Source organism: Passer domesticus, chromosome 4, assembly GCF_036417665.1.
Source record: "Passer domesticus isolate bPasDom1 chromosome 4, bPasDom1.hap1, whole genome shotgun sequence".
In the NCBI taxonomy this organism is placed as follows: domain Eukaryota; kingdom Metazoa; phylum Chordata; class Aves; order Passeriformes; family Passeridae; genus Passer; species Passer domesticus.
The window spans coordinates 55,885,363-55,897,898 of NC_087477.1; the positions used below are offsets into that span (position 1 = coordinate 55,885,363).

Sequence of the window (12,536 nt, forward strand, 5' to 3'; positions counted from 1 at the left end):
CAGGGGAATACAGCAGTTTCCATTTTTTTGGTCTGCCCAAAATTTAAAAGCCTGTATGATAAAATGAGATGTTTTGTACATAAACAAGAAGATCAATCTAAGCTCTCAAAGGGAAACTTATTATGAATGATAGTGGTTACTCTGATATATTTTTTTCTGCTAGATTGATTTATCCATTATAACTGCTTGATTTCAATCTAGATATATCAAAATGGGACTAACATAACATAGCATGCATAGATTTTACTTAATTTAGAAGATCATAACATCACTAAAATTTTGGGTTGAAATGTTTAATGACTACAAAAGCCATGCCTATTGTTCTAAAACAAAGAAATAATTCTGTCCTTGAAGGAGAAAAAAAAAATCTTTAGCTCATGTAGACATATTAATTGCATTTTAGGACTTTTAAGTCCAAAAAGGGTATGGTTACCCACTCTTTTCTAGTATTTTTGAATAAATAAACAAAATCTCTTACCCAGTCATAGCCCACTCTTTTCTAGTATTTTTGAATAAATAAACAAAATCTCTTACCCAGTCATAGAATCCTGAAGATGTGGTGGCCATTTCCATCCTAGTCGTATACATAATTTTTCACTTTTACAGTACAGTATTGCCTTTCTTACAACGAATGGCATTGTAGGCACAGGGAAAAACAGTACTTTTGATCTTTATCTTTGTTCTGTGTAGGTTTGTAGTGCTTATTGTAAATGCTTTCTTGTGTTTTCCCAAGGTGGCCTAGTGAAAACAACAGGAAGGTACTGATGGTGATGAATGTGTACTTGGTGTACAAATGTCGAAGTGGGCAAGTTTGCTCCTGAGCTTGTGTCTGCTTACAGAGGCTGAGGCTTCAGAGGGGAAGAAGGCTACAGTATTTTGACTCAAAGCTCAAAGCAAGCTGTGCATACATTGGGAGAGTTTGATGAGGTTTATACTTCATGAGACAGCCCAACAAGTAGCTGTGCAATGCCTTGCCTTCTAATGAGGACCATTTAAGGTGAAGTCCTTCTAGGAAATTTAAAAAGAGAGTAGGGCAGTTGCTTAGAATCACTAGCTAAAATATTTGAGCATGAGTGGTTGAGTCTTAATACTCATTTTAAAAAGCCAGAGCTAACTATTTTTTGTCTGCCTAGTAGTTTTTCTTCTTTTATATTATTCTCTGTGAAGTACTAGAAATGCAGTGTTTGAAGTTTTGTCTTCCCTGAGGTGCAGAAATAGTGTTACTACCCTCCTTTGCACTATGATGCTTCTGACTATGAATTCTGAAAATGGTCCCTGTTCCTGTCTGAGCTAGACATTCTTGGTTGTACTTATCTTTTTTTTTCCTGTCCATCACCAGCCTCATGTTTCCTTGTTCCTTTGAAGATTCCTAAAATATTTCTTCCCACTTGACAACAGACTTTTTATTCTCAGTTTCTTTCTGAGAATCAGCTTGCATATTTTGAAATAAAAAATTGCTGTATGATTATTTTAGTATTCATAATACCAGGAAGTTTAAAATTCTGTGAATACCATTTCTTAATCTTTAGTGGTGGTTTTGTGAATAAATCATGCTGCATAGTAATTCTCTGAAGTTTTTAATGAAAATATTGAACAAAAAGAGGCTCATAATTACTGCATTCAATCAGATAATACATTAATCAGTTCAGAAAAATATCATTATGTGATATGATAGCTAATCCACTGAAAATTTGTTTTGCAAAATGTTTAGGTTCACGTGTTTTATGAAATGTTTTTATTTTCCATTTTACATTTCATTATGAAGTAATTATTCTTTGAGACAGAATTAAAAAAAATACGTGAAGTCTTTACATTTAACCTCTTTTTCCTCTGTAAAGAAATACTTTGTGAAAGGATCCCGATTTGTTGACCAATTTCTACTAAACAATGCCCTCCAAAATTAAGTATTTAGGCCTGCTCCACTGTTGGTCATCAAAAGCTCAGCTATGTGATAGCTAATTGCCAGTATGTGTATTTCCTGTGTTGGATTTGTATTTCCTCTAGTTCAGATGACTAAGGAAGATGAGTCCAGAAAATAATTTTATGCATTTATTATTTTCAATGCACTAATTATGTTGCAAGGAATTGAAAGCTTTGAAACCCTAAGAATGCCAGGTTCCCTGTTGCTTTAGCAGAATGGGGTGAGATTAATAAGGAATGGTAGGAATGGGTAGTCTTAGGCAATTATGAAGTCATTTTCTCTAAAGAAATATCTTTATAGCTTTTCAGCTATACCTCATTAATAGGCTGAAGCTAGTGAGGAATTAGCTTTCCACAGAAATAGAGTTCAGCATGGAATGGCTCTAGAATCTTAAATAAAGGTCCTAAGTCCATTGATAGCTAAAAGCTGAAAGTCTGCAAAAGCTGTATCGCCAGAACTTTGCATAAAGAAGAAAAAATGTACCAAGATGTAGGATATGTCCACCAAAAAATTACTGTTGCTGAAGAAAAATGCATTGATGCATGAGGAATTTTCTATAAGCATTAGAAACTATTTTCAAGCTTTATTGTCATATCTGAGTAGGTTGCTTGATCAGAAATATGAAATCTACGGATTTTTTTTAGAAAAGATTCCGTATAAGAAATATAAAAGATGAATTTCAGTACGCTGATTTGGATTTTTGCAAACTCTAACTTTAGACAGGATCTAGTCTGAACGTTTCTGATCAGAAGGTTTGATTCACTGATCCAAGAGTAGGTAGTTGGTCAAATGGGACATTCTGGTTCTGCCATACTTCCTGCAACTTGTCTCTGTCACAATTATTATCATTCATGTTGAGATTCTGGTGAGAGTGGATAGGAATGACTTAATTACTGGTGAGTTTACAGAAGCCAAATTAGTGCTGAAAAATAATAAACATGGAATATTTGTCTGACAGATTTTATCTAAATGAAACCCTGGAGGCTCTTATTTGTTTATAAGAAAAGTGTAGTATGGTGGTAAAAGCAAACTATTGAAAAAATAATATTTTCTCCTTTGTGTTGTTTTGGTGTTGCTGAGGATTTTTGCTGACCCTGGAAATTTCATTAATTTCCTGGATTGTTCTCAGTAATAGTTGTTTCTTGCTTGTTGACAGTCATAGATAGTTTCTAGGATATGCAAAGGTGTTTTCTGCTGATGCGGTAGCTGCCTTCCCAAAATACCCAGAGAATTAGCTAACTTTTGCCAATTTGAAGAGCGAATGTTTGGCTACTTTCCCAGTTCTTTGTTTACTGAAAAAATTGTTGTTTCTTGAGCCACAGCTATGTCCCTTTTTCTGAGTTTTTGGTGGGGTTTTTTTGTGTTTTTCTTCTTTTCTTTACACAATTTTTTTAACAACCATACTGATTGAATCATGACAATCTTTCTCACAGCTCATTTATTATGCTTTCCCCTTATCCACAGATGTCCAACTAGTTGTAAATTCCAGACTGAATCACTTGTAAGTTAAAATGGACTTCTGGAGGACATCTGCTCATTTTTCTGTATTTTTATGGCTGTCTTCACACTAGCATCTTCAAAGACTGTTTTCCTATCTTTTTTTTTTCCAGATCATTTTTCTGACTCTCTTTTCTGTACTTGATCTCCCTTGAATATCCTGTTCCCAAGAATTAGAGTGAGTAATGACTTTTGAGTAAGAGTCTTCAACAGATCAAGTGTTTGATATTTGTCAGTTTTCCATTTTGCTGACCACGGCTTCTTCAGGGACAGGCAGCTGCACACTGTCTATTGATAAAGCTGGCTCAGTAGAGTTCCAGTGAAGAGCAGTTATTTTTTTCTGTTTTTCCAACTGTGCTTACACATATCTTGGAAGATAAAATGGCATTGGCACTGGCTCCTCCCTCCTTCAGTCTCTTCTTAGTGTGAAAGGAAGGCTTCATTTGTTTGATTCCAATCAGTTGTCTCTTCATCAAGCTATATTGATTCTTTTTTCTTTTCACAGCAAGGAGAGCACATATTCTGTAGGGTGAGTCTCATTTCATTTTCGTTAATCATTTGAGGAAAGTCAGGAAAAACCTCTGCCTGCCTGAGACTATGAAAGGATTTAGCCCACTTCCTTCCAGTAAAGAACTGAAGGTAGTTGAATGCAGTAAAAATGAGATCTAGATGACCATCTGTATCTCTCTAGTTTTCCCACAGTACCTGAAAGAATTGGATATTTTTCATGTGGAAGTTACTTGAGTTCACTCATATTGTTTAACCCATGATGTGGTAGCATCCTATTAATTGCTTAAAAAAAACCCAAAAACGTTCTCAGTACGGCCAACTTAGCTAGTGAATATGGAAGAAATGTATGATTGAATCATTACATATTGAATGTCTTCATTTTTTGTAAGTACTTGAAACCCCTTTCAAATAAGGAAACAACACTTGTGTGATTGAGCTTCCTTCTCAGGAAGGAAGCTCAATTTGGATTTCGTATCTTGCTAAATCCAAACAAGTTGACTGTTGGTCAATGAATTTCCATGCATGCATTTTCAGGAAGAAGCAAATGCAAACAGAGGTAGAATGGAGAAAGTGAAAAGGTGGAAATTATTCTAAGCAATAACATGTTTGCTGAAAGAATATTGCCAAGGTGATTTAGGAGTTTAGATCTGATTTTTGTAATTAATACTGCACCTTTAACACTGTAAACCATATTTCAGATAGTTTGGAAAATATTATTAAATAAATATTATTAAAATCTTTTTCATCTAGGGATCTTAAGTGATTTGGGGGCTTGCAACCAAAATGGTTATGTTTCTTTCCAAAAGATCAACTAACATCTGAAAAGATAGTCAAAATTTTTTTGCACTTTAAAGCACAGAACCAAATTGTTTAGTTATGGAATATAGTTCTAGAGTGCAGTAATAAATAATTTCAAATTTCTTCTAATAAGAAAAGAACTTGTTTTTCCACTGATCTACTTTTAATGCTGCTTTTAGATCATTGATGAAGATAATTCTGAAGGTTCCTTTCTGTTGAAAGTTTACAACTTGCACTTCATGTTCAGCATCTCTTGATATTGTTTGGTTTTGCTTTTGTTTTTGGTGAGATGTCAGTGGTCATGTGAGTGCTAGATACATCTTTTGTGTTTTGTTACACTATTAGGATGCCATGAAGATGGCTTATAAAAGAGGCAGGCACAGCAACAAGCCATCACAGTGAAACCACATTTATAAATTATAAAACTGCTGATCAGTGTTGCATCCATTAGTAACAAGGAAGACGAATAAGCTAATTAAAGGAAGGAAATACTGAAGACAAAAAGGGAAACAAATTAAAGTCTTAGTCCTCTATATTATACAAAACTAAAACCATGTAAGCTTACATTCCTTATTTCTGCACAAGCTACTTAGGTGTTCTCTATAGATTTTATGATATCATCTGAAATACATGGTAAACTTATAGATTAATTATTTAAATCTCTATTCTGAGAGTATTTTAAGAATTGAGTGTTTTGTGAGTGTTATCTTGGTAAAAAAGTGGTGACCAGAATCTTAATATTTTAAATACCTGGTAAAACGCCTCTCATTAAATTTTAAAAATGTTTTTCTTTTAAACTGGAGAATAAACCAAACCAGTAGATGCTATAAAATTAGAGATTACTGTATATGTATCTACTGTATATGTCTATCTATCCATATCTAGATCATCTATCTACATTTACACACATATATGTATTTTTAAATGTAATTTTTACAGTGGGTTCTGTCTTCTTCTATTAATATTAATTCAGCTCTTTTCTGCCTGTGCTCTTGTCAGGCAGACAGGCAAAATATAGCTTATATTTTTAGAGCTTTAGCTAGTAGTAAGATTTGATCCATGCTTGTGTTACTGTAACACCAATAACGCCTTTAGTTTGCATATTGATATAATGATGATTACTTATCTATATGATTGTGATTACTATTGATTAAAAATATCCTGAGGGGATGGATAATCTATTAATATTGAATATGAGGACATTAAATTCACATTAAGTAAAAAATATGAAAAAAAAAAATCATTGTACCTGTGCCTATGTATACTACTGAAGAAGCTCAACAAATACAAGTAAAACCCAAAATGTAATCAGCCTTTTTTCAAAAAATACTCCTTTTCTTCATATCATAGCACTTACTCAGTGCAGCTTTTTCTGTACTCTGATATTTTTCTGTACTCTGTGTTATTTTTCATATGAATTTACACAGTTCTGTGTTTTAGGCCGGAAGAGAAATGTGGATTCAGATCTACAAGTATTGGTTTTCTAGCCATATGATGGAGTTGTGCTACAGATACATGAAAATAAGAGGAAAAGGAAGAGTATTTAAAAGCTTATTTTCCATCTTTCTAGAAATTCAGGTTTCATTCTTATTTCCTATCTTTCCTCTTCTTTCGTTGTGGACTACACAATTCCTCTACCACATGAAGTTTAGACTCCAACTACAGGCAGAAATGAACTATTTAAGGAAGGTATTTCCTTGTAAAGTGTTCATTGCACCTGTTTCCAGTCCACCTGAGTTTGGTGAATCTGCCACTCTTAAAACATCTGTCTTGACTCTTGAAGATGACACTTTTGCCACCATCTACTGAAACTTATTTAACAAAGTGTGTAATTCACAGAGGAAAATTAGCTCCAGTTTTTGTGAAGATACGGAAATACTGGTCCCACCATCTTCCATTGATGTGATTGCCAAGTTTTCTCCTCATGAAATATCCTTAACAAAGACATTATTCATCTTATCTTCTCAGTGGCCTTAACAGAAAGAGCTGAGCAGATGTAAAGTGCTGGTCCTAGCACTTGTGAATGTGCTGTGCCTTACTGTGATATGTAGAGCAACAGGGATGAAGGGCCCACCAGGTTTAAGAGAAAAGTCATGGGTTTTTAAACTGGGATCCAATGGTTTGCTGTAGTTTTCCTGACTTTTCTCTATTTTATTAATTTATTAGAATTTATTCAATAAGACAAAATTTTTCTCTTTGTCTAGCAGAAGGAATATTTGAGATGAAGTGCAGAGTCCTATCACAGGTGCTAGGGCAGAATGCTGCAGTTTTCTCCTTAGGCATCTGCTTTTCTCTAAGACAACTCAGCTGTATGGAATCCTGTGTTGCTGTTACTAAACTTCTGTGATCCCACCTAGTTTGACTAAGGTTGTCCTTAATAATCAGTGTAGCTAGATAGAGCACCTCAAAAAGTTATTCTCAAACACCACATGCAGTTAGATAATTATAAAGTAAAATAAAGTGAAATAATGAGTAAGTTTTTGAAACCAAAGTGTCTTTTAAAAATACACTAATCTTTTAAAAATACCACTGAAATGTGGTTCAATTTTGAAAATGTAGCTTAGAAAGGCATATTTTTAGAGAAACATCAAGCCTGAGCCGGATTTGAATCCAGTTTGCTTGAAAATTCAGTATCGCACAATATTATTATTTAAAAATATTTCAAGTCACAGAACAGTTGTAAAAAGTATGATTCTATTCATTACATGATTATTTATTCTTTTAACGTGCTGTTAACTTCATTGTGCAGAGAACATTACAATTAAATATGTTGAACAGAACAGCCATAAATGCTCACACTAAGTAATAATGGTAATAGTATCAGGTGACTGATATTGATTTTTGTGCAGTGATAATTTTATAGGGAAAAAATATCCAAGATGCAAGCATTTATTGTCCTTTTATAGACAATTGTTTCAGTAAGTGTTTAGTAAGCACTGGCATCACAGGGAGAAAATTGTGTGCCTCAGCTGCTGTCCTGCCTCTGGCTATAATGAAGTCTCTGTAGTAATCTAACTGTATTGAGTTAGGAAAAAATTAAATTCTAATTGTCAACATAAAGCCCAGCAAATTGTCAGTAAAAACATACTGACTTAAGCCTCATTGACATTGATGACAAAACTGTACTTTGTGGCCAAGAAAAAAAGAAGATTCTTCTGAATTATTAAACTTCAAATCGCATAAATTATGTATTCAACTGACATTATGTACAGCTTGATAGATAAGTTGTTTGCATGTGTTTTTTCCTTTAGGTTTTCAAGGGTGCAAAGGGATTTACAGATGTGTTCATTAGAAAACACAGTTTTGGAGTGTCTACCTTCATTTCTAAAATTTACAAGAAGAAAAATCCACAGCGGAACAAAAAAGCACCCAACCCTCAGATCAGAATCTTAAAATCCCTCTGATTTGACGCCTACATGACAAAAGTAGTCTATGATAAAAACATTTTTATTTTATTGTCACGCACAGTTGTTTAGTCTCCATCCTTGGCATTGGACCAGATAATCTCTTTGAAATCCATTCTGTGATACCATGACATATCCTAGTTCAAGTCTCAGAAGAACCACATTCTCTAAATTCTTTTGAGCTGCTGAGGCAATTTTAGTAATGATCCCAGTTATACTAAAGTGAAAAATAAATAAAATCCAACAAATAAAATATTGCTTATCAGGGCAATAAGGATTTCTGCTGTTTTGCATGAAATGTACAATAGATTGATGAGGCTTTTATCTGACACAGTTTTGGCTGCCTTTGAAAGGCTTGAATGGCTAATGCCAAAAAGAGAAGACTTAACAGGTGTCAGGTGTAGCCCATATAAAAATTTCAGAGGAAGTTGCTCTCTCCCTCCAGTATTTAATTCTCTAAGAATGCAGCTCTACTACCTTGTCAATCAAGTCATAGTTGATATAATCCCAACCAAATCAAGATAATACAATACTTTTCTGTTAATTTTGGAAGTATTCTAGATTACCAAACACCTGCAAAAGAGAAGGAACAATTAATCTGCTTCAACACATACTGAAAATGGCACCACACATTTTAAATTCTTTCTAAGAAAATTTATCAGTTTGTGCATCAGGCTTTTTCAAAAGATACAACCCACTTACTTGCCATCTTCATGTTTGTTTTAATAATGAGCTTCTTGATTTCATCCCAAGTCTTGATTTTAAAGCCAAGGTTGGGATGTAACATTTTTGTATTTGCTACACAAGAAGTGCTGTGGTTCTTATAGCACTTCCTGCTCTGTGTGATGCATGTAGGGTAAACTTTCAGATAAGTCTACAAAGAAACCAGTAACATAATTTTCTGCTGTAAGCTTAATGCCACATACTGTGTGAGGGGAGGGAAAATTTATGGCCTGCTGTAGTGTCATACAAAAAGAAAGTTCTCCACAGCATTACCTGCTTGCCAAGAGGATGTGTTACTTTCAGGGTGAGTGGGGAGAGCTACCTGGTTCAGGTGAATCATCTCTATGATGTTTTGAGCTATGGCTAGTCATGACCAGATTGCTTTTTTTGATTTTTTTTTTTCCTCTAAATGATGGTATGATGGATTTTCCTTGCTAGCTATCATTCCTCTATCTGTAGCTCTACAGCTCCTCGAATTCCTTGTCAACTCAAATGAATATTGGGTCTAGACGCTGTTATACTCTGAATTTGTATTTTAAAGTCCCTTTAGGTTTTCATTCTTTCTATGAATTAAGGGAATAATACGCAGAGAATCAATCAGTAATGAAAATGTCTAGGAGTAGGTTATGTTCCAGGTGACAGTTTCAACAGAAGATATGGGCTCCTTTCCATGGGTTCACAGATCCAGACAGGCTCCTGTTTTGGCATGGACTCTCAAACTCTGGCCCCTCAGGCAATTCCAGCATGGGATCTTCCACAGGCTGTGGTGTGGATTTCTCCTCCCCTATGGCCCTCCATGGGCTGCAGGGGCAGAGCTTGCTTCACCAAGGCTCACAGAGCTGAACAGTATACAGAGGGAACTGAGTGGTGCCTGGCTGTGGTGATGGAATAACATGTCATTGTATTTAATGATTGCATTGGACTATGTTCACAATTTTAGGAATAGTGCTACTTCTGATGTTGTCTTGGTCTGAAAGTTGACTTTCCAACTATTTTTAATCAAAATATTTTTTTCCATAGGTAATATATAAAGTTAAATCAAGAAAATGGAAATGGTGTAGAATTAACCAGTTACTTTAAATCTCAAAATTTAATCATACACTCATTTTTCTTACAATGGTTGGCTAAATAAATGTGTAGAAACTCATTATAAGGAAGAAGTTGATTAACCTGTTTGTGTACTCAGTTTCTGGATTTATAAGGCATTTTCACACAATTAGGATGAAAACTGCCAGCATATGATAAAAGATGATGCAAGGTCTTAAAACCTGGCCATACCTTGTTTTGGGAGGATTGAGAAATGTCATTGATGGAAATTTTGTTTGTAAAATTCACTACATAAATAAGCCACTAAACATTCCATTTAATTGAGGGCAAAGAGAAGAAATCATTATTGAAAAAAATAAAAATGACAAAATGCCTGTTTGCTAACTTACTTAAAATCTGCTTAATAAATTCTTTATTTCTGTCTTGACTTATTTCAGTGATATATATACTGTCACAATATGGATGTGTGTTCTATGACTTATGGCTCTAATTATTCTCTGTGAGTTAATTTATTCCATTAATATCTCATTCACTAGAAGAATGGTGAAACCTAAAGAGTGTTGATTTGGATAAATATCTAGCAACACAGACATTTGAACATTTCATTATACATGAACATTTTTGAGCTTCACCTTTTAAAACTCTTATGAAATCAACACTTCTTTGATCCCTCAAATGAATTTAATCTGGTTTTTATTTCTCATTGGATTCACTGACTCATTTCTTTTAGTCAAAAGAAAGGCAGCTTTTAAGCTCAAAATTGACTGTTTTATCTGGTTTATAAGTTTGTTGAGTTTGTGTTTGCTTGTTTTGGATTTTCTTGTTTTGTTTTGTATTGTCTTCTTCCTCCTGAGCACAAAGCCTATTTAAACAACATTTCTAATGGGCATATTATGGAAAGGACTCTTGAATAAACAGAATGAGACTGCTTTAAATTAAGTCACAGAGAAAATTTACTACCTTCTGGTCTAAAGGCAGTGTGACAACTGAATATGAATATGAATATCTGTAAAAGACAATTGTGGGGAAAAAAATTAAACCGTTTTTTAATAAATGGCACAAAACTTTTGTTTTAAGGAAGTAGTAATAGAAAGTTCTTTAAGCAGTTTTGAAATGGTTACTGCTTGCTTGTGTGTGAGAAGAATTTAAACTAGTTCAGGAATTCAAAGATAATAATTGTATCCATCTCTTAAAGGGCAAAAGAATTTTTTTTTTTGTAAAATAAGGAGGTATGTATAATAGCATCAATTATTAATTCAATTCTCTAAGTATAATAAAAGACTGAAAACTTCATTTATGAAAGATGTATTTTTGCTAGGTGAGATTTTTCTTCTATTTGTAAAAAAGAGTGTACTGGCTCCAAGCTATATGAAGAAAATTGCTTTTACCTCAGCCAAAACCAGTACAAAAGAAAAGCTACATGACTCTCTTTCTCCAGAACCATATTTTGCTGAATGCTTTCATAAAAGACAATAAAAAATTATTAAGAATTAGAGTGTAAAATACATGCATGGATTACTTTTATATTTCTAATAGTTTCTTGCTGATAAATTTGAAATGCAAATCCAGTTTTAAGTAGAAACCAAACACTGACTTTAAATTCATAAAATCCATCAAATTCAGACTAGATGTCCAGTACAAATACCATTGATGTGATTAATGCTAGATGAATGTATCCCTTCTGTGCTCATAGAAACTGATTTTCTCTACATTCTGAGATAATTTTCATGTAATATTACATGTGAAAAACAGACTTCTCATTTCCTTACTTATACTTGCATCTTTCTTTTCCAGATGACACGAGAGCAGTATATATTAGCAACACAACAGAACAGCCTTCCAAGGACGGAACAGCCTCAGTTTTACCCAGTAGGGATTTATGGATGGCGAAAGAGGTGCTTATACTTCTTTGTCCTTCTGCTGTTGGTTACCATGATTGTTAATTTAGCAATGACAATATGGATTTTGAAGGTTATGAATTTCACAGTGGTAAGTATTACAGTAACTTTATGTACCTCATTTCCTCAAGTACTAACTTCTAGGTTTTTTTTTCCTTTTTCCTTTACCATGTTATATAAAAATCTTAAAATTTTGGAGGAAAAAACATAGCACTTATTTGAATGTTGGTTGAGATATTTATACTATTTATATATGTTCTGCAGTGAGTGGACTGGTGCCCTGTGTATTCTGAGGATTTTGGTTAAAAAACATATCTTCTGAAATTATATTTCCATCTTAGATTTTTTTGTTTACCCAAATCAAGTGTCATGATGACAGCCCCAAGCATCTTTTGATTTCTTGCCACACTAAATAACAAGTAAGAGGAGGTTATTATATCTGTTCTATATAGTATTTCTCTTAGGAGGGAACTTGGTCATGTCAATGTATAGGTGCTTGCTTTTTTTAATGAGTCAATTTCTGCCTGGAATCTTTAATATCAGCAAAGTACTTCAGATGTACACTTGAAAGAACATCTGTGTTCAGTGGAAACTGTGGTAGGAGCATGCACCAGCTGGCAGTAGAGTAGTGACTTTTTGTGTATCAAAAGAAAAGACAGAACTCTACGCAGTTTAAAACAGCAGTGTTTCTGCTAGGATCAGTGCAGTCTTCCTCTCTGGATTTTAACCTTCATAATC

General features: G+C 34.0%; 1 protein-coding gene across 3 annotated transcripts in view; it reads left to right on the forward strand.

Annotated features, from left to right (window-relative positions):
- SGCZ (sarcoglycan zeta) overlaps positions 1-12,536 on the forward strand; it is a 395,468-nt gene that overhangs the window by 205,468 nt on the left and 177,464 nt on the right. For 2 of the 3 annotated variants that reach the window (XM_064418070.1, XM_064418071.1), the window contains exon 4: positions 11,695-11,795. In XM_064418070.1, the coding sequence (XP_064274140.1) occupies positions 11,695-11,795 (101 nt within the window). Of the gene's footprint in view, positions 1-11,694; positions 11,890-12,536 lie in introns of all 3 variants that reach the window. The other variant, XM_064418068.1, reaches the window with a different exon arrangement.